The sequence below is a fragment of the Oryza sativa genome, chromosome 12 (assembly GCF_034140825.1).
Source record: "Oryza sativa Japonica Group chromosome 12, ASM3414082v1".
Lineage (NCBI taxonomy): Eukaryota > Viridiplantae > Streptophyta > Magnoliopsida > Poales > Poaceae > Oryza > Oryza sativa.
This window is the reverse complement of record NC_089046.1, coordinates 2,213,531-2,236,998: the sequence shown is the minus strand read 5'-3', so window position 1 is coordinate 2,236,998 and position 23,468 is coordinate 2,213,531. Positions and strand designations below refer to the sequence as shown.

Here is a 23,468-nt window from a genome sequence, read left to right as displayed (position 1 = left end):
GAGAACCTCTGAAATCTTTGCACAAGAATCTTTACTCACTTACCTCGTTTCCTTGCGGAGGTGAGGAAAACCTTCACCAACTTTCCCGGGACATCCACAAGATTTTGGAAGCTCGCGGGCAACACCTATCCGTCTAGGAGAAGATCTTCAAGAGTAATAAGCCCAAGTGACAACCCACAAGATATCCAAAGTACTCAACCATACCTAGTCTTCAAACCTTCTCCAAATCACTCCTACACTCTCATCTATTCTCTCAATCTCACAAGAATGGCTTTAGATTTGAGTGGAGGAAGCAAAGGGATCTTGGGAGAGGCTAGAACAACCTAGGGGATGAAAGAACTGAAGTGGAATAGCCAAAAAGTGAGCTGGGTGCGATCTGGATATATATAATGGCTAGGTGACGTCTAGCCGTTACTCACATTTTTGAACTGGAAGAAGTCCGGAAGTTCCTGACCCTCGGAACTTCCGGCCAACACTTAGGCAAGTTTCATTCAATGCAATGTCAGGGACCGGAACTTCTGGCCAGCCTTCTCTGTCCGGTCTGGACCCATTTGCAAAAATGGCTCCCAAAAATATTCTATCACTAAGAATCCACTAAGAGCACTTTTTATATCTCAGAACCACACTTAGAACCCCTCTTAATAGTACGGTTTTTTCTAAGACTCAATTTCAAAAATTAAACTATCCTATTGACCTTCGAGCTTCAAATCCGCATAAAAGAATGTTGTAGGGGGTCTCCAAGCATCTCTTGATCACCTAAGATCACCTTGGGACACTGGTGGAGAAACCATCTTTACTTCCGGTTGGGAACCCCCCTTTAATCCCGGTTTTCCAACCGGGAGTAAGGATCCGGGACTAAAGATGTCCATCTTTAGTCCCGGTTGAAATAACCGGGACTAAAGATACATCTTTATTCCCTAAAGAGAGGGATCTTTAGTCCCGGTTGATGTTACCAACCAGGACTAAAGAGACAATAGCGGCAGTGCAGATGGTTCCTTTTTCTTTTTCTTTTTTCATTTTTATTTTCTCCCGAATCAAGTAGGCAAATCCCTAAATCAATCCCCAAATCTAACTAACATCCCAAATTCACATCACCAAATCCACATCACAATCATAAAGTTACTTATACACACAAATCAAATACATCACAATATCCTAAGAAATTACTCAAATACATCACACATCCAAACAATGAATCACAAATTTCTAACTTCTCAGTCAAATACATCACAGTGAATCATCACAAATTAAAAAAAAAGAAGCTGCTGCCGCCGCCGGTCGCCACGAACGACGAGCGCGGCCCCGCTGCCCGCCGGCCACCGCGGCCGCGGCCCCGCCACCCGCCACGGCCGCCGGCGCCCGAAGCCCCGCCGCCCGCCGCCGCGCGCTGCGCCGCCGCCCTCCGCCGGGCGCCGCCGCCCGCCGTAGCGCGCGGCCCCGCCGCCGGCCACCCGCCGCGGTCGCCGCCCTCCGCCGGACGCGACCCCGCCGGGCGCCGCCCCGCCGCCGGCCGGCCCGCCGGATGGGAAGGGGAAGCCGGCCGGGAAGGGGAGAGAAGGGGAGGAGAGGAGGAAGGGGAGGAGTTGGAGAAGAGAGTTAGAGAGGATAGATCTGAGGAGAGGTGTGAGATTCGATCTGTCTAAGTTGTAACTGTGGAGGAGAGGGTAAGGGATAGGGATTATATACTACGTGTTTAATTTTAATCCCGGTTGGTACTACCAAACAATCTTTAGTCCCGGTTCTTTTTGGATCTAGGACTACTGTGGATTTTGCCGGACCGACCAAAGATGGTTTCTCCACCAGTGGGACTAATTACATGTATATCTCAATAAACACATTAGTCCCTTAACCTTATTCATCATTAATCACCAAAACCCACTAGAGGGATAAATGCAACTTCAACGACCTCTCAGGGTTATAATCTTACATTTTTTTCCTGCTCTAAATATGAACTTTGTGTTTTCTAGTGTGAGTTGTTAAAAAAAAACCCTTCTTTTGCAACAGTTACTACTATATACAGACATACTCACTCCGTGGGTAAATGTAAGGATTTTTTTGGTTATTTATCAAGATTAACAATAAAATGAAAGATTTGTTTTTCTCACCCCATCGGTCAAAATTTTTAATTTTTAATTACTTCCTCCATTAAACACCAGACTGATTAATAAAATGCTTGGATTCTCGTGTATTAAAATCAGTGTCGTACAAATGTTTCAACTGTAAAAATACATATACGTACTTAGAAACGAAGGGAGCACACGGTAAAATTGATGTGAGCTCAAGATCGATCAACAAGCTGAGAAAATATTTCAACCTGAGAAAATTTCTCAATCATATCATTTCTATAACCATAATTTTCTCGAAAACAGAATTAAAAATGTTCAAACCGGCCAAAGCAAAAGCGGTACCGTAGATATCGGAAAATCGAGAATGAAACTATTTGGTATCAATCGAAACCAATAATAATACCAGAAACATCAACTTTGTATGAATATATAATATGTAAAACAAATTCAAGGTTACACTAGGTATATTACAAATTGTCTATCTTTAACCTTGCACTCAAGTTAGGAATTTGGTTGAGGAATTGACCGACCTCTAAACTATGAGCCAAATGAAAAAAAAATGGACCATAGATATTGACGTATTTATAAAAAAGGTAATTTCTATAAGAACATGTAACGTTTCCATTTTCAATTTCATTGTATCATTTTGTTTTCATCGGTAACCATTTTCACATGGCTCAACTAGTAAAAGTTAAAAAACAAACTTCGGTTACTTTTCATGATTCTTTTCACAGGATTAAAAAAAACGTGTGTACGAAAAATGAGAGAGTGGAGCTGGGAAAGTGTTGCAAAGAACACAGCCGAAGGTACATGCATTGTCGCTCATGGAACCTCTGCATGTGCTACTACATGCTCAGAATGTCATAACCGACATGGTGCTAGCTGCTAGTACAATATGTTAGTAATACTAGTACCTATAGTAATATATAGAATAACACTACAGTAGTGTACACGAGAATATATCTCATATACACAAGTTTTTTGTGCACACCAACCAATAAATATCATGGAAAATTAAAAAAAATAGACATATACTTTTAATAATATTGCACATATCTGCAAAGTCTCATATTCAAATTCATTATATTTTAGCCATAACAAAAAGAGTGAAAATTTTGATAGTTTAAAGAGTAAAAACCTCTCCGAATTTTATTTTTTTGTTACGACTAAAATATAATGAATTTAGACATAAAATTTCACATATACGTGTAATGTTATTGAAAGTATGTGTCCAATTGTTTATAAAATTTCTTATGGTATTTGCTAATTGGTGTGTATGGAGTGTGTGTAGGAAGTTTTTTTTTAGAGAAGGGTTTTTTTTTACCTGTCTTCTACATCCAGTTAGATATATGTAGGTTTTTTAAATCAAAAATTTAGCCTATCGGAAACTTAGCCCTCAAATAATCTAATTTGAAATTCGCTCTTACGTAGATTTAAACTCAGAACCTTGATATGCTACTCAGGTCACTGCAGCCACTAGGCTACATGTCCTTTTCCTTCAAATTTCAAACCATACATTGATATTGTACAGACATATATATATATACTCTCCGTGAATGTATAAATGCACCATACATACAGGTTACTGATGAGAACATAACTGGATGTTTGTCATAAAATTTAGTCAAAGTGAAAAGAAGTTATAGGCCATGCGCTTCACAGTTTTGTTGTAACTAAAACCTAGTGCATGCATGCTCCCTACCATCTACTCATTCTTGACCATGCATGTTACTTGGAGCGGAGTACTTACTTGTTCAGGGAGATTCCTGTGATCGTCTACATGGAGCTGCTTGCATGGATTTGACGTGTCCGGTCACAACGCTCTCGATCTTAATCATTGGAGGGTTTTTTTCCCTTTTCTTTTGGATCATGTATGGCGGGGAATGCATTATTTGGTGTCAGGAATTTATAGCTGGATCCACAGGAATTTAGGCAAGTTGTTCAATTGCATGAGTATAATAATGCAGTGATCGGAATTAATATATCCTTTGTAAAAAAAAATCTAACTCTAGCTACACATGTTCGTAATCAGGAATGGATTTTTTTAGATAGAGGGTGTATATTCGAGCAACTTTTGCTGCTTGTGGTGAGGCAGCAGGAATCGCCTATAAAATAGTACTAACTGGCTTTCTTGTGTTCAACTCTGCAACCACCAATCAAGCCGTTCTCCGTATAGCTACAAGAGCTTCAGGACATGGGCTGTTTTGCCACCTTGTTGACAAGGCAACAAGATGCATATAGATCAGCCCAGCTCATACTTCAGTGCCAATGAAGTGACTAGTGAGGAAAAGGAGGAAAATATATACTAGTATTATTTTATCTTTGGTTAATTTGAGAGCCGCATAAATAAGTAAATAAATAAATATTCTCTGTCCCATATTAGTAGGTAATATGATACATCTCATTTGGTTTATATTACTATATTTTAGGATGAAATAAGTATAAATTGCAAATGCAGATATTATATAGAGTTGCGACTTGTAAAACAGTGAGAAAAATTGGCATGCGTGATGACGGCATGCCAAACTTTAGCTCAAGATTCTCTCTCAGGCCGAGTTTAGTTCCAAATTATTTCTTCAAACTTTTAAATTTTTTATCGCATCAAAACTTTACTACACACATAAGCTTTTAACTTTTTCGTCACATCATTCTAATTTCAATTAAACTTCTAATTTTAGCGTGAACTAAACACACCTGAATTAGGAAGTGAGGAAGAAGAGACCGTCCTGCAGCTGCTGCAGGCCAAGGCAAAGGTGCATGGACCATGGTGATGCGAGCACACACACCTTTCCTTATAATTTTGGCGGGCACATACAACAGTAGGTCCTGGATGATGAGATGTTGGGAGGAGTGGCCAACCAACTGCACGGAAATCGAGGAGTAGCATAGCACTCCCCAAAGGTCAAAAAAGGGTCAAAGAGCATATCGCAATCCAACGAACAAAAGCCACCAAAACCATATTCTTCGGCCTCTGCTCTATTTTGTCTCCCCATCACCTTTTTCTCCTCATCTTTTAGTCCAAACTGTTCCAACAACAACAAACATGTCACAGTAGTGTCATACTGGATACTATTAGTTGCAGAGTGGTGCCAGTACAACCGTAGTGGGAGTACTTCATCCGTATTAAAATAGGGTATTAAAATATAATGATTTTTAGATTATTTAAAAAATATTAAGGTTAGATCAAATGATATATTTTTAAGTTGTTTCATTTATTAATTCTTGAATTTTGAATTATTTAGATTTTCTTTTTAATAATCTATTTTACTTTAAAATTTCAAAATCAATACAGGAATACTTTATATTATGATATTATATAAAATATGAATCCTAACCTTCTTTATAGAGTATTTTGTTAGAACCATAAAGGAGTATTATGTATTATCAGGGGGTGGGCATTTGGTCTGACCAAAATTTTCGGTCACGGTCTTTGGTTTTTCGGTCATTTCGGTCTTTGAAAAGTAAATACCGAATTTTGACGTAAAAATGTCAGGACCGACAAATTCAATCTCGGTCTCGGTCTAACCGAAATTCAGTTCATATATGCAAAGAAATAATGGAAATTTTCAACACAAAAAAAAATCCGTAAGCACATATGAGTAAAGACTCTTATTAGGTTGCATGCCTAGAAGAAGTATGGATGTGAAAATTAGAGTTTAATGCTATTAAACTTAGTGGATCGTAGGTTACATTTAGACATTTTTTTTGTTAATTTAGTATATTCGGTTAACCGAGGAGACTAACTGAATTGACTGAACAAAATTCGGTCTTTCACTGCTTATGACCGAATTGATGACTGAATTTCTGAGTCTCGGTCTTTTAGTTTTGGTTTTTTCTGCCCACCCCTATGCATTATACTTTGTTGTATTTTGAAAAACGAGTCCTAGGATGGGTCTAATTTTATTGTAGATTGCTATATTTTGAGGAGAGAGTATATGAGGATGAGTCCTACCCCATATTCCTATAGTACGTATTACTAGGAATATGAACCGTATTAGAATACGTCTAATTTTGTTTTAGATTGATATATTTTGATACGGTGGTCTATGAGATGAGATGCCTTTGTCAAAGGTCCACGACGGCATTCATACGTGCTAGTACTACTCATGGGCATGAATGGATGCTTTCACGTGATGGGTCAAACCCGTAGAGAATCTTAAACAGTGTCACGGTAGTTTTCGTCAAACTACTAACGTTGTCAGGCGATAAAGATATACTAGTATAATGCTCGTCACCAGTACTATAATATTGCACGGAATAACAGTGTGTATACTGGCCTGGTGGCATTTGGGATCGGCTACAGGCATAAAAAAGCTGGACGCTGGAACGAGAATTCATGGCCATATGATGCAGATGTGCCCGGCTCCTGAGAAAGTTGACTACGGCTAGTTCTTTTTGGAGGGTTGGTTGTTCAGTAGTGACTTTTGTGTACTAACGACACATAAAAATTGACCTTAGAATACACGTACTGAGTATCTAGCAGTGCCGGTATCTTTAGACTAGTTTATTGATCGGATTATCTACACCTAACATAAATAGCTTAAAACAAATGGTTTAAATACTAGAAAGAAAATACTCCCTCCGTCCCAAAATGTTTGACGCCGTTGACTTTTTTAAACATGTTTGATCGTTCGTCTTATTAAAAAAAAATTAAGTAATTATTAATTTTTTTCCTATCATTTGATTTATTGTTAAATTTACTTTTATGTATACATATAGTTTTACATATTTTACAAAAGTTTTTGAATAAGACGAACGGTCAAACATGTTTAAAAAAGTCAACGACGTTAAACATTTAGAGAAGAAGGGAGTATATTTTTCAAAGCTAGAAATACTTCCTCCGTTTCACAATGTAAGTTATTATCTAGATTCATTAGCATCAATATAAATGTGAAAAATGCTAAAATGATTTACATTGTGAAACGGAGGGAGTACGTGTCAGTATTTCGGTAAAATAGTTGAAAGCAGCTGTGCTTGTTTACAACCACGAGACCACACGGAGTAATACCGAGCATCAAGCCACATCGCACAATGCAGCATGCGCCTCTTCTGTACATGCCGCTGCTGCTGCTGCTGGCTCCCCTGCCTGCGCGCATGTGTCGCGTCAAATAACCGCGAGAAAAGCAAAGCAGACAGCCACTCACCCAGTGTCCTGCATGAAACTCGGAGCGTAGCGGACGACGAATCTTGCGTCACAGATCGCCCCCCAACAGCAACAGCCACACCGATCCCCCGCCCCGTACTCCACTATACGTAGGCCACCCATCTCCCAACCCGGCGTCGCGTGGGCGTGGCTCGTCTCGGCGCCGGTTGCACACACACGGTGGATGGATGATTGGATGATGTGCTGCCGACGAGGCGGGGAGGGCGTACGCGCGTAGGAGGATGGTGTACGTACGCGTGGGGTGTGGGTGGGGGTGGCGGGTTGTCGAGCGAGGCAGGCACATGGGCCGGCTGCTGGCTGCGGCTGGTGGAGTTGAATGGATGGGGATTCTGTCCGCGACGCATATGGCGAGACGCGCGCAGGCAGGCAGGCAGAGGCAGGGTTTGTCCTTGGCTGAGACTGGGATGGATGGGATGGGATGAGGAGGGGCCAGCATTCCGATGCGCGGCCTCGACCAAAACTGACCGCCTCCTGTACGGTTCTTTAGTGCTCAACTGCGCAACGTCAAGCATATCGTACCAGACTACTACTCCTCCTCCTACCTATAGAAGCAGCATTTTTCAAATCAAATCAAGCGAAAAAGTACTTGAGGAACGCAGGGCTTGCCGTTACTCTAATGGACCACTAGTATTTTCGTGGAGCATTTGAGAAAGTTTAGAAGTAAATACCGCTATAATATGGCCCTGTTTAGTTTCCACACAATAAATTTATACCCTATCACATCGAACATTTAACACATGTATGAAGTATTAAATATAGGCTAAAAGAATAACTAATTGCACAGATTATGATCAATTTGCAAGACGAATCTTTTAAGCCTAATTGCTTCATGATTTGATAATGTGTTGCTACAGTAAACATTTGCTAATGACTGATTAATTAGGTTTAATAAATTCTTATCATCGTTTACTGACGGATTCTGTGATTAGTTTTTTTATTAGTGACCGAACATCCCATACGACACCCTATATAATACTCGATATGTCACGCCAAAACTTTACGCCCCTGATCTAAACACCCCTATCTTCGTCGTAAAATATCTTAATCTAGTACCGTGTCTGTTCAGATTTGTACTGTATCTAATATGTTACGTCTCATGCTAGATTAATTTATTCTGAGACGGACGGAGATAGTAGTTGCCATTACCATCTTTTTCCTAAAAATTAGTTTATTTTTCACACATCTCACATATATCAATACAAAACCACATTGATTAAAATACCTCTACTTTATCAAATTGCAATACCATAATTTCTCATTTTATCTACTCTCAATATAATTATATTCTATTTTGCACAAACTCCTATGCAATAATTAATTTGAAAATAAAACTTATTTTATGACAAATGAAGGATGCTACAAATAAACTTAATATGAGACTGCGCAAGTAGTGTTGTCGTAATAGCTTTTTTTACTCTCCCTCTCTCTCTTTGTGAACTTAATACTCCCTCCATCTCAAAATGTTTGACGCCGTTGACTTTTTTAAAAATATTTGACCGTTCGCCTTATTCAAAAAATTTAAGTAAGTATTAATTATTTTCCTATCATTTGATTTATTATTAAATATACTTATATATATATATATATATTTACACATTTCACAAAAAAAAATTTAATAAGATGAGCGGTCAAATATGTTTAAAAAAGTCAACATAGTCAAACATTTAGGGAATAAGGGAGTATATCTATCTTGCTTCTTGCAGTATTGTATAGGAGTAGAACAATCTCTTAGTATATGGTACTGTAGTCAATACTTTATAATTTTTTAAAATTCTCTTCTCTACATAGCATTATAGTTAGCTTATAATAGCTCACTACTACGCCTACGTTATCCTTGCGTTTACTATAATAAACCCGTCTACTCTATACTCTGGTCTCGTCTCTCATGTGCACGATGAATATAGTAGGATTATTATTATTATTATTATTATTATTATTATTATTATTATTATTATTATTATTATTATTATTATTATTATTATTATTATTATTATTATTATTATTATTATGTATAGGGGATCATACTTCCGGGCTATACATAGCCGTCTCATGGTAGGTATAATCCGTCTTCAAGTCAAAAGACACGAGTGACAGTGAGTGATTACCCGTGATACTCACTCACTCATCCCAGATCATTCCATCCCGTGCGTTTCCAGCCTTTTCCTTTTCTCCGCGCGCTTTCCGCTGGCCTTCGCTACTCCACTTTGCATGTTATAATTGGGTGGGTAGCGGCCGACCTCTCCGTGTCGGTGCGGCTTCTCGTGTGCGCATCGATCGACCGATCGGCACGCGAGGATTCCGGGATTCGCACGACCAGATCGCGGCGCCGCACTCGCGCTCGCGCCTGTGAATCGAGATGGCCTCCCGTCCCGTCCCGTGCCGTGCGTGCCGGCGGCCGATCAAAGCGGTGAACGGCGGCACATGGACACGCACGCGGTTGAGCATTAATTGGGTCCGAGGCTCCACGTGACAACGAGCCAAGCAACGACCTGTGATGAATGCTAATCCGGGAAGAAGAAGAAGAAGAAGCAGGGATTGATCGCCGATTGGCCGTCGCTGTCGATCGGTCGATGGTGAGGTCCAAATCAGCGTCGTTATCCGCCGCACCTCCATCTCCATGCACACACAGGAATCGACAGGTTTGCTGGGCTCCGCGCGAGTAATATAATCCAGCTTTCCGCTTGGATATTTTGCACGCAACGCAAACGAGGGTAAATTTTCCACCTGAGAAACATACTACTCCCTGCCATACACCACCCTCATGTACTTAGGTGGTGTTAAGGAGGGACTAAACTTTAGTCTCTCTTATAAAAATTTTAGTTATTTAGTCCCTCCTTCCAAACCACCAACTTACTACTAGTACGCTGATGTATTGATGTAGCATTGTCACACACTCCTGACTACCCTGCAACTGTTTTTTTTAAGGAGAAACTGTTAGGCCATTCACGATGCACCTTCGTGGCGTTTAGCCCAGAAACGACATATTCTACGCCACATCCATCACAAGCGGAGCCTCATGAGGACTGTCTAACCAATATTACTCACCCATTCTTCCCACTGAAAAACCTGAAAAAGTTGCACACAACGGTTGGGGAGAGGGGAGAGAGAGTGTGGACCGCGTCGAGCGTCACCTTGCCCCGCCCACACAGGCCGCTAAGGAGCCGAGCGCCGGCGAGTTGAGGAGATTCGGCGAGCCGCCACCGCCACCCAGAACCGCGAGCACCAGCGGGCTGAGGAGAGAGGGGTGATGCGGCGAGCCACAGCCGCCGCCCGAGGCTTAGATCTTGCAAGCGCCGGGCTAGGCCGCCCCGCCGTCGCCATCCTCCTTTTCTGCTGCCGAGCTTGTCGTCGATCTTCTCCTCTCCACATCGACCGTCAAGCTCATCGGTCTCCTCCTCTCCGCACCATCAAGCTCGTCTTCCTCCTCTTCGCGCCGCCGAGCTCGTCGGCCCGTCTCCTAGATCTACATTGAAGAGGGAAAGGCCGCCGCCGGCGTGGGGAGGAAAAAGGGGAAGGCCACCGTGGGGAGAGGGAGAGGCGTCGTGGTCCTCCTTCTCTTCGCTGCCACTCTTCTTCGCCCCCGGAGAGGAGCGTCGGACACCGCCTCGGCTTCCCGCTCGCCGTCCTCACCGCTTGGGCTACCCCGCCGCTGCTCCGGTCGCCGCCTTGCTTCCTCCGCCGCTGCCTCGCTTCCTTTTACTGGTGGGGAATGGATAGAGGAGAGATGAAAACTGAGGGTAGAAAAAAAGGCGGGTGGGACCCATTCAAAAGAATATGCACTGCGCAGTATGTACTACGTATCTAACAATGTTTCTAGGTATTTTTAAGCTGAGTTGGAGGCTCCGCAAATGTTTGCGTCGCACTGCTAATACCTTAGGCCGAGTTTAGTATCAAACTTTTTCTTCAAACTTTCAATTTTTCCCATCACATCAAACTTTACTACTCACATAAAATTTTAACTTTTTCGTCACATCTTTCCAATTTCAACTAAACTTTTAATTTTAGCGTGAACTAATAAACACAGCAAATATAACGTTATTCTTCTCTCTCTCTTTTTATTTGGTTTGATTGATTGATATGGCTTTCGAGACTTCCTCCACTCGTTAAACTCACCTCACTCACAGCTTCAGCAGTCCCACAGAATAATCACATCTCCAAGTTCCGACCATGAAGGCAGACAGGCAGGCAATCAAGAAAAACAAACGACTCTCTGAATGGGTAGTCAACAGCACAAACAAACCTGCTTTCTTGACACCACAAACAAAACATCTTCTTGCCCCCTACTACAATCAACGGACCCCCAGCCTATCTACAGGCCTCACATTGTATCCGTTTCTACCGCTGTTCACAAGCCTGTTTCAAAAAGGAACAAGAAAAAGAAACAACTGTCCGTAAGACTATTCTGCTACCCTCGTGTCCTTCTCTGTCGAGAAAACCGGCAACACATTGTTCAGGTTATGGCACGGCAGGATTATTACCCTACCGTGCATGAGAGAGAAGAGAAGAGGAGAACACACACTCATCAGAGAGAAGAGGAGAGGAGCAGAGGCCCTACGCTTAAAGCCGCCATTATTGCGGCCTCCTCCTGCTGCCACAATAAAGCTACCACTTCAAACCAGCTATGTGGACAGCTATCCTAACTCTACGACGATCACTTTGAAGCAAACAACAACAGCAACCCAAGCCCCCTGCAATGATTCAGTGCAGTTGCACCCCCCAAAACATGGCCCGGAAATCGCAGCCTATTTTTTTTTGACCTAGCATACGCCTACCTTTTCTCAGCTGTGTGTGTATGCGCGACACGTTTCGCTGACAAGCAGCTGTTGAATAGTCATCCGATGATTTATGTGAGAGATTTATATTTCCTACCTTCAATTTGACACGATTTTAGTAACTTCATTTTGATAATGAATAATTTACTTTTAGATTTTATAACTGTAGATTTTCATAATTTATTTCTAGGGCATGACAGCCTGAGCATCTTCGTAAGGGTTTCGACTACTTAGTCCTCCTGATCTCCTATCAGTTGTGAAATGAACGGAACTTCAGGGTGTTTCACTTCACACTTTAGTCGGTTCTGGTGGTCCTAGAGCACATTCTCCAGGAAGCCCAAATGTGATCTACTGCGGACGTCGTGACTTTTGGAGCTCTGTTAGGAGTGTAGTGAGGCTCCGCCGCCACCCTCCATAATATAGGAGCAACATTTAGCTTCCCTTAGCGGCCATTTTCTCCTCTTTTTTACTTTCCCATGGCAAAGGGTCTTTCTGGCCGATTGCGTTGTGTAACTAAAATTCTGCTTCTTCCAATATATTGACGTGCAATTTCTTTTTCGCATTCGTGAAAAATAATTTTAGTGACAATTTAGATTGTTGGATGGGTTTAAGAAGCTCCTATAAACACAACAATTGAGCCATACATACATAGAAGTACATACCCCGCCTGCCCTACATGCATAGAGAGCGAGTAGCATTCCCTTCCATCCGGCTCCATCGCTTGCCCCACTATAAGATCCTTCCTCCTACTCCATGGATCGCTTTGGAGAAAGCTGCTTTTGCCTACTTGGACAAACACAACGCAACTGAAACAAGTTCATATTAACAAAAGAAGAGGAATTGAAGCTGGCTGGCTTGCTCGTTTCCAAGCTCATGATGGCAAGATGGGCCTAGTAGTTTAATGGAGGCGTGTGATTAATGATGGTAATCTACGGCACGGCATGTTTTTGGTTCCAATTGGGGACAGCGGATTAATCTAATCCGGAGAGGGATGATTGCTGTTGCTGCTGATGCTGTTGGTCCCAACAGTGGAGCGCCCCTGATACGGAGCAGAGCGTGAGTCTCCTGCGCGAAATCCAGTGGGGATGGATCCACCATTCGCGACAACTAACATCGAATCTCAAGCATCGAGTGTGCGGCAAATACCATGCCAACTAAACAAAAACTTTGTACTACTATCTCTGTATAGGTGTAGCCCTCTAAAATAATGACAGTACTAAGATCCGTTTAGGTGAAGAAAAATGTGGTCAGGACAATGGTAGTATGATACTGTATTTACAATTCCAAGGCTTGATTACTAGCAGTACAATAGTACTGCATACAAAAGTTCAGACAATTGTTGCTCTGATCATGAGTCTGAATGCTGCATATACTGCGATATTTTTCTCACCTTTTACCGCGGTAGTTGGGGGTGGAATCAATCGTTGTGAGGGAGAGGGACCAAGCAGTTCTATGATCAGGGCAGGCAGAAGCAGTGGTGCTTACTGTGGTCATAGGATTGAAATGTGCAATTCTGGTGTAAGGGCCTGTGGTCATTAGTTGGCGAAAAAATTTGCCCCCCTGTCACATTTAAAATATTAAGCATGATCTAATAACAAAAACAAATTACATATTCCACCAAAAAACTAACAGACAAATTTATTAAGCCTAATTAATCCATCATTAGTAATGTTTACAGACAAATTTATTAAGACTAATTAATCCATCTTAATTCATCATTAGCAATGTTTATTGTAGCATCATATTGTTAAATCATGGAGCGACTAGGCTTAAAAGATTCGTCTCGTAATTTTCTAGCGAACTGTATAATTAGTTTTTTTTATATTTAATACACTATGCATATATACAAATATTAGATATGACAAAATCATAGAGCGATTAGGCTTAAAAGATTCATCTCATAATTTCCTGGCAAACTGTATAATTGATTTTTTTATATTTAATACATTATGCATATATACAAATATTAGATATGACAACCTGAAAAATTTTGTTTGGGAACCCCTAAGCCAACCTGAATGCAGCAGCTGCTGCTGCTACGGGACAGCGCTATCTTACCCCATCAATAATGTAAGTGCAGGGTGCAGGAAAAGGTTGCAACCATGGCCAAAACTGCAGCAGCTCCTCTCCTCTATGACTTCCCTCTTCCTCCTCACATAACACATGGACCACCACCACCACCACAGCCATCATCATGATCATCCATCCCCTCTCCTCCATTGCATTGCTCCCACAATTATCATTGTTATCACCTTCCTCACCTTGGGATGGAGTATTATAATCTTTCTTCTCTCACACCAAGGAAGAAAGAAAAGCATGGCATTGAGTTGACAACATTCCACTACTAGTGGCATGTAAAAAGAGCACTATAGCTAGGGCACACATCCACTGTCACAGTCACAGAGGCACAAACAAACCATTTGGCAACACATTTTGCTTTGCACATTGTTCGTCTACCATGCATCGCCACAACCTTATATGGAGCAAGAAGGAAACCACCACCACCACCTTCCTTCTCGAATTATAAAGCACCACCATCATCTCTTATGAAAAACTATAGATAATTACTATACCTACCTTCGCCTTCAAGGAAGTTGAGTTCTCCTTTAAAAGAAAGGTGAAAACGAGCTAAGTAAAAAGAAAAAAAGAAAAAGAAAAAAAGAAGAGCGATCTAGATGGGACTCATTTCCCATGGTGTATACTGGTTGACTGATCCTGAGCATCTCTCATCTCAACCATGATGATGACGATCACCTGTGACCTGATGAGCTTCTTCCTCCTTGACTCCTGGTTGGTTCACTTTGTTGAACAACAGAATGACCAGAAGCAGCAGCAGGAGGAGGAAGAAAGCAAACCGGACACTGGAGACCTCACATCACCGAGCAGCTGTTTGGGTTCTCGTCGCTGAAGTAGTTGTAGGGATCGGCATGCGGGTGGGGCTGCATCGGGTAGTGCATCGGGTACGGCATCGGCGGCCGGCCGTACCCGTACCCCATCGCCGGGTACCCCGCCGGAGCAGCGCCGCCGCCGTGGCCATGGTGACCGTGGTGGTGGCCATGGCCGTGGTGGCCGTGGCCGTTCATCATCATCTGCTGCTGCTGCTGCTGCATCATGGCCATGTACTGCTGCTGGGCCATGGGGTTGCCGGCCGCCGCCGCGGCCTGCAGCATCTCTGGGCCGGACGGCATGCCGCCGCCACCGCCGCCGCCGCCGCCCTGGTAGAACGCCGCCGTTGGCATGCCCTGCACGGCGCCGGCGCCGCCGCCCTGGGCGCTCCCCATGTGGGGGTGGTGGGCCATCGGCATGGTCATGGGCCCGCCGCCCATCTGGCCCATTCCGGGGAAACCGGCACCGCCCCCCATCATGTTCGGCCTCATCATCATGGCCTGCTGCTGCGCCGGCATGCCGCCCATCGGCCCACCGACACCGCCGCCCTGGCCGCCACCGCCGCCGCCGCCGCCCTTCTTCCCCTGAGCAGGATGGTTGCCGCCGCCGTTCGGGGCGCCGCCACCCTTGGCGTTGTTCGGCTGCCCACCGCCGCCGCCGTTCTTGCCGTTACCGCCTCCGCCACCTTGGTTCTGCTTGCCACCGGCGTCTTTCTTGCCGCCGCCGCCGGCGGCGTTGTTAGCGTTCCCCTTGATCTGCACGGGGATCTCGTTGCCACCGCCGCCCTTCTTGCCGCCACCCTTCTTGTCGCCGCCGCCGCCGGCGTTTGGTGGCGGCATGGCCATCTGCTTCATCATCTTGGGATCGTCGAAGTAGTCCTCGTCGAGGCCGTCGTCGTCGAAATCGTCCTCATCGTCAAACTCATCGAACTCGTCATCAAACTCGCTGCCATCGTCGCCGAAGTCATCCTCGGGGGGAAGGTTGAACTTGACGGACTTGGGGTCCTTGATCGGCGCGGCCGCCGCGAACGGCGCCATCTTGGCGGCGTCCATGAACTGCGGCAGCTTCAGCCCCTTCATCTGCAGCTGCTGCTGCAGCTGCTGAAGCTGCTGCGGCGTCGGCTGCGGCATCTGCGGCGGCATCATCATCTTCACGTCTTTGCTGCCGCCTCCACCGTTGCCGCCGCCACCGCCGCCGCCCTTCTGGCCCTTGCCGCCGGCGTCCTTGGGATGCCCCTTGCCGCCGCCATCCTTGGGCTGGCCCTTGCCGCCGCCGCCGCCGTCAAGGTGGAGCTTCTGAAACTGGTTGTTCACCGCCGCCACCCCGACCTTGGAACCCCATAGCTCCGCCGGCTTGCCGGCCTTGTTGAGCTTCTTGATAATGGTGGCCGGATCCACCAGGCCAGACACCGTCACCTTCCCCTGCTCAGCGTCAATGCTAGTCTGGTACACACCTGCAGACATAAATCCAACGAGCGTTTCACCCAGAAAATTTCAAACCACCATATAACTAAAAGCAATTTGCTCATAAAAAATAATCTCTCTTTTTTCTGTTACCTTCGATCTTGTGGAGGATCTTCTTGACCTTCTTCTGGCACCCATCACAGTGGATGTTCACTTTCAGCACACAAGTCTGGGAATTTGGGAGGAACAGAGAAAACACAGGTTTACCAAAACAGCAAAAACAGAGGCGTTTTCGAAGAAAACATAGCAGGAGAGGAACACACCAGGTGAATGAAAAAGAAAAGCTAGCTGCCCTGTCTTACCTTCTGATGAAAATGGCAGCAAAAACAAGGAGAAAAACAGAATGTCTGTATCATGGTTTTGAGTTGAGAAGAAGCAAAAAAGAAAAAACTGACCTGAATCTTGAGGACTTCCTCCTTACTCATCCCTGACCACCTCAAGTGCGGCGCCCCCCACCAACACAAGCACAAGAGGAGGCCTCCTCACAGATCTGGTACAAAGAGTCCTCAAATCAGGGACAGAACAACAACAACAACAACAAGGCAGCAGCAACCAGTAAACATTGCCCTCTCTGAAGAAAGGGAGAAGGTATGATGAGCAAAACAGACAAGAAAAATGCCTTCTTTCTGAAGATAAGTTAATGGCCTCCAATATAATATCTCTCCCTTCACACACTCACACCAAGAGTTAGTGCTATGGAGAGAGAGAGAAACATATAGGCTTATTAGAGTTTGCGTGTTTGCAGAAAACCAAGAAGGATGGGGCTACTATTAAGCCGGTGGTCCAGAGAAGAAGGGAGAGGAGGAAGAAGAAGAGAGCTTAATATAAACACAGGCAGCACCATCTCCTCTTACCCTTTTGTATTTGCTTTCGCCTTCGGCACTGCAGCCTTGCCTGGAAGAAGGCCTTTCTCTTTGCACCCTCCACAGATTGTGAAGGAAGGGAAGCCTGGGGCTCTTGCAAAAGACTTGAAGAGAAGAGAGAATTAAATACCCACTTTGTCACTTGTCAGTAAGTACAGGGAGATGTTCAACATGTGAGGTACTCATCAGATGTTTACGCCGAGCTCGCAATGTCGGTTTTTTCTTGCTTTTTTGAAAAAGTGTCCAGAAAATCTTGTTTTTCTGCAAATTTCATATTAGCCCTTCTAGCCTCTGTAACTTGCAGTTAAGACTGACTCTGCAGCATTTTGGTCTTCGGGGTTCTTAAAAAAAAATATTTTTGAATGTTTCTCAAAAGACTTGGTGAAAAATTTAGCAAATTGTACGTAGGATGACACCGACGCATGAAAATATGTTTCATGCAAAAATTAAGATTTTACGTGAAAAAACATGCAACCAAACCATCCATGCACGAGCGCTTGTCCTATTCGGTCGTCATGTATTCCATGCATTACATTTACAGTTTATATGACAAGAGCAATACGACGTCCGTACAACCGACATATAAAGAAGCTTTTAATGATTCAATTGTAAACGAGTAGTCTTGGCCATAACGTATTCCATGTACTCCAATCCATTGTAGTTTGTGTGACGAGAGCATTAGAACGTCCGTATAATCGACAAATAAGGAAGCTTTAACTACTTGCAACGCTTCAAAACGGGTAGCGGTTATGATTCTCCGACGTTTATTGCAACACTCGTACAACAAGATATACATTTCCGTTTTGTAGCATATCACATTATTTAACGATGTAGACATTACATGCTTGACCTTACAAGCTATATTTTCGGTTACATACGACAACGGCTAGTCAGCTTCTCAGACTCAACAAATCTGTTTTTGTCGAGAACAGAAGAAATAGGCATATCACGTTTTCTCCGGTCTATCACCCTATCAATTCAACGTAAAGATAAAATAGGCACTAAGGTAGTGCAAAATAAGAAAAATACAACTACTAGAGGGTTTTTACCGGCGAAGTAACCTCAACCAGAATTACTCTCTTATGAAGGGGCTAATATGCAAAACAAAAGGAGATGAGAAGGGGTTCCCTGTGCTGTGCTGATCACGCGCCCGGTCAATCGTGTAACGCGCGTAGCTTTGGGCATCGTCACGCTGTGCAGGCAGGGCAAGGCGATGTGGTCCGTAGACGCGCCGCGGCCACGCCATCTCATCTCTATCTCTCTCTCTATCTATCTATCTGTCTATCTCCCCTGGCTGCGCGGCGCCCGCGCCGTGCTGCCGTGGCGAGCGAGCCGTGTGCGTGTGCGGCGTGGGCTGCGCGCGCCGCGCGGTGCGCGGTACGTACGTCGTCCACTGCAAACCGCCGCGAGCCAAGCCGCGCGAGACGACGGCAACAACAACGTACGCGAGGCGCGCGCGCGCGGTCACGCCATCCTCGCGCTCGCGCTAGCTAGCGTTGGCGTTGGCGTGGCGCGACGCGCGAGCGGCAGCGGCAGCGCGAGGCGAGCGCTCTCCATGCATGCATATCCCCATGTCTGTGTGTCAGAGGAGGGAGGTGAGCACAATAACTACTCAGGCTCTTATTGATGACGCCCTCTTAACTTGGCCTTTGCCTCTCTCTGCACTGCACCTGCATGCGTTTCACCTCCCCTGATTTTTTTGTCCACTCTTTCCCTTCCGTTACTGTCTTTTACTACTACTCCCTCTCTCTTTTTTTTTCTTTTTGTTTCTATACGCACTCGTCTCTCCAAAAAGGAAGAGGAGAAAAAAAAACGTAAAAGGGCTGGTCACAAAAAAAAAAAACGGAAGGGAAGGGATGGTAAAGTCTTGGTCACGCTGACCTCGCGCGGTGTGACGGATGGATGGACGGTTCACGGCTCATGCGCAGAATTGCAGGGTAGTATTGCAGTTTTTTGTTGTTGTTGTAGCAGATCATCGTGGTTTGACGTCGCTGACGGATGAGGAAGGCAGCAGGGAGGGCGATGGGTGACAGTTTGCGTGTCGCTGTCGCAGCTCCTGCTCCTGCATGCCATGCCACTGTTGCGATCGGGTGCACTTCACTGTTCACTCGTAAAACACAGCACCATCCAGCGTTCGATCCATTATCATCTACTACGTGCTCAATTACCCTGGAAACAGTTCGGTTAATTCAGAGGGATTGACACAAACATAAATTTGTTAAATATTTGGAGATATATACTGTACTCCGTATTTTACATTTCAAGCGAACAATTAAACCAAGATATGTGCAGTTGAGCTGAAGATATGATTGCAACATCGTCATCGTCGCGAGCAAATCGCAAATCGAGGTTACAGATTTGTTCGTATATGCACTCTCATCTTTTTGACGAAGAGAGGCACCGCACCAGCCTTGCATGCATGCTGCTAGTGTGCTGGATCAAGCTAGATTGATGTCAGGTAGCCAATTTTGAACTTCAGTTTCTCGCGAAATTTGCTGTCATCCATGGGATCGATGCAGTGACCTGTATACATTGGAAACTCGCGTATATGGATGCATGTATCTGATGAATTTCTTTGTATGCATTTGCTATCTTTGCATGCAGTGTCTTAATGCCATGTCTACTTTGATTGCTATGTGCCTATGTTTGCTACTGCAAGAGGACAAGGAGGTAGTCGACATATATACACGTACTTGAATTTGTACTCACATGTAGTAGTAATTGTTCATCTCTCGCATTCAGGCTTACTGTACAATCACACCTTGCAGGAGTACCGCATCCGTGTGACTCTCCACTACTAGTATTTGTTCTATCTCCCATATGAAAACAAGAGGCTTTTTGATCATCTAGTCATTGACACACTCGCAATAAATTGGCTTGACGTATTTTGCAGCTGTGGTCGCGTTAACTTATCTTCATAAAATTCCAACAGCCAAACAGAAAAAAAAGATACCACACCAGGCACAGGTTCGTTCTTGCGTGCCTTGTGAGTGAAGAAGATGTTTGGGAAGATGAAGATGGCACTTCGAAGTTTTCTTTTGGTGAAACCATGAAAGGGATCGATGGCTATTGTGCTGGGAACAAGTTCCTCTGACATGCTGTTCTCTAACGCGTGGATCGTTAACATATCAATCATTTAAATTCAGAAGATAGTAGTAATAAGTTAGAGCCTCATTGGTTACTCTTACAAGCTACTCCATCCGTCCCATTTTAAGTGTAACCATGAGTTTTCGCGCTCAATTTTGATCATTCGTCTTATTTGATTTTTTTATAGTTAGTATTTTTTTTGTTGTTATGAGATGATAAAACATAATAGTACTTAACTCGTGATTTATGTTTTTGTTTTTTTTCAAATAAGACGGACGATCAAAATTGGGCGCGAAAAACCATAACTGCACTTAAAATGGGACGGAGGGAGTAAAGTCGAAGCTAAAATTTGAATTATCAAATTTTATTTTAAAGTTGATTTTAAGGTATTTTTAATTAGTTTTTAAATAACTAAAAACACACATATATAAAATTCTTATTTTCTAATAAGTCGAGCTGGGGCTGGACGGACGGCGCCAACTCGTGGGCCACCTTGTGCGGCCTAGCAAACGTTTGCTACCTTGTAGAGATGTCACTAGTGATCGACTTTTGCAGGAGAAGTTTTCGTGGAGAAGCATGCATGGGCCGGATGGATTAGTTGGTACAGTAGAAAAAGGGGCACACAAGAGGCCAGAATGTGACCGATTTTTTTGTTGAGATCGACTTGAGGAGGAACACGTTGCATCGCATGCATTTTGGTGGTGTTTGCCGGGCCACCCACCGCCATGCATGAATCAGTCGGTCGGTGTGACATGATTTTGATGGATCATGCTTGTCCTAATTAATGTGGGTGCCATATTGCATGGCAAACTTATAAGGTTGTGTTTAGTTCCTTCCAAAATTGAAAATTTGAGTTGAAATTGGTACGATGTGACTGAAAAGTTGTGTGTGTATGACAGGTTGATACAATGAAAAAAAGTTAGAAGTTTGGATCCAAAGTTTGAATCTAAACATAGTCTAAGTAAATCACTGCAGTTTTGCAACCGGCATATATCCTGAACTCTGCGATTGAACTAGCTGGACTGAATATGATCAGTCGATCATGACTTGGCTAATTCGGACAGGTAGGGAAAGCAAAGGTATATATGGTATGATGGAGGCTGGCCTTGCACAGTTGCACTTTCCAAGTGACAGCAACTGAACTCACAAGAAAACAATCGGGGCTACTCCTAAGTTGGACTCTGATCACGTACACTACGGAATTGAAGCAAAGAGGTTACTTGCATTGTCCTATATAAGCTTGGCAAATGGCATGCAAATGTTTACAGCATATATAATAGCGGAGTGGATTCTAAAACTCTAAGAGATTCCTTACTTGCATATTATTTAAATGGTTATAAAAATATTAGAAAATTCAATAAGATAGTTAACGTATATTCAACAAGACAAGTTGAAAAAACCAAATTAAACTATGACTAACGTATATTCACAATCAAATTTGTTTTCTTTCGTTACATCTTATATAAGTTGAATTTGACCTTGTATATTTTTGGAGTGATTTATCACATTTTAATCGATCTTGTTTAATATTTTTACAATTATTTGGATTAAATGCAAATATTATTAGTAGTAGTACATTGGATATGCATGTCGGCACGTCTGGTTCATGAGAGGCCATGTTGATTGATTATGAAAGTAGGAAATTAAAGCTTTGATTATTGTTGCCTAGCTGGTTTCATCCATTTGTAGCGATCGATGGCGTTTGAGATCATTAATTCTTTCAAGCTAGCTAGCCATCGGTGTTTTGGCTACTTTTGTGTGCCCATCTGATGTAAACCTGCGATGTATAAGTTGTCTAGAACTCTAGATTCAGCATGCATGGGAAGCAGACTTGACATTATATCCAATCCAAGGACGACATCGATCAATTGATCGACATAAAAAATACTGTGCAAAACATGATTACCTACTGCTCAATAGTATGATATAATGAACCATATTATTACCCTCTACCAGGTCCCTTTTGCAAAAGACGTGATAAATTCTTGCGCGTAATAATATTAATGTTGAAATTACTTGCTTTGACGTTAAAATTAACAACATACCGAGAGTTATCATATAATTAAATCCACACAATACGTTCGCAACACATCTATATACTCCTTGATTAATGAATGACTTTCATCAATCAGGATTAAGGACCGGTGGTAGTACCTTGTAAGCATTGCTAAAGCAAAATTAAAGGCCATGATGCTTATCTTGAACCCAGCACGTGATTCGACAATAGAGAATCCCCGGCAGGGATCTACCCATCAGGCAGGGTGGGTAGACCGATTCAGCTACGACTCGTGTCACCCCACACTCTTAACACCCCCTTATAGTAGTCATGGACTATCAAAATTAGGTATAACAAGGTATAAACACATAACAAATTAAGACAGTTATAAGAATGAACTATTAATACGATATGTATTGTGTTCGATTGCTTTTATCGAGTGAACTTATCTGTTCTCCGCCCCATCTATAGTTTAGAGCTGCGTCCGCCACTAATCCCCGGCTATCTCGCGGTAGTGAATGCTTGCGAAATGACCCATCATGTAAATGACGAGATTTCAACAGACTTAGCAGTCATAATTATGCACATCAACATTTGCAAGTACAACGTTTATACTGCTTAGATGGCACTTTACAATAGATTTGTTTTTATAGAAAAGATTTGATTTAATTTAGAGCATCTCCAATAGAAGCCGTATATGTTCCCTACAGTCAAATTTGAGGATTTCAAGTCCATAACCCACCTTAAATGACTGCTCAAAACAACTCCCGGGTTTTACAGAGCCCCGAAAACACCTCACCCTCGCTAGTTTTGGGGCGTTTTTGGAGCCCATGATCCGTCCCTACCCTCATTCTCTCGTCCAGCCTTGCAATCCGTGATGTGGCACTGGTGCGGATCAACTAGAGCTAGCTCCTCGATGAGGCTTTCCACCACATCCATCTACTCTGCCCACCGGCCACCCACAACATGAGTAGCCATGCCACGGGATCTATGGCGTTACCGGCCAGCACCTAAAGTCATTGTTACAATCGTCCACAATTGTCTCTGTGTCTTATTTATTATATTATGTAGTTATGTTGAGTAAAATATGTGATTTTGTAGTCGTCTAACATTTTCAACATACATTACTAGTTTCGGATTGATGTAGAAATGTTTCCTCCATATAGTTTTG

At 43.4% G+C, this 23,468-nt stretch overlaps 1 protein-coding gene across 2 annotated transcripts; it reads right to left on the bottom strand.

The window, feature by feature from the left end:
- Window positions 1–14,421: 14,421 nt before the first annotated feature.
- On the bottom strand, window positions 14,422–17,312 carry LOC4351486 (heavy metal-associated isoprenylated plant protein 33). 2 transcript variants are annotated; one of them, XM_015762992.3, is made up of 4 exons: window positions 17,206–17,312; window positions 16,747–16,841; window positions 16,445–16,520; window positions 14,422–16,341 (listed from the first exon to the last, which is right to left on the bottom strand). In XM_015762992.3, the coding sequence occupies exons 2-4, from the start codon at window positions 16,774–16,776 to the stop codon at window positions 14,873–14,875; spliced, it is 1,575 nt and encodes a 524-aa protein (XP_015618478.1). In that variant the 5' UTR covers window positions 16,777–16,841; window positions 17,206–17,312; the 3' UTR covers window positions 14,422–14,872. The 2 variants fall into 2 exon arrangements, with proteins under 2 accessions (XP_015618478.1, XP_015618479.1); XM_015762993.3 differs by lacking the exon at window positions 17,206–17,312 and adding an exon at window positions 16,971–17,183.
- Window positions 17,313–23,468: the final 6,156 nt, after the last annotated feature.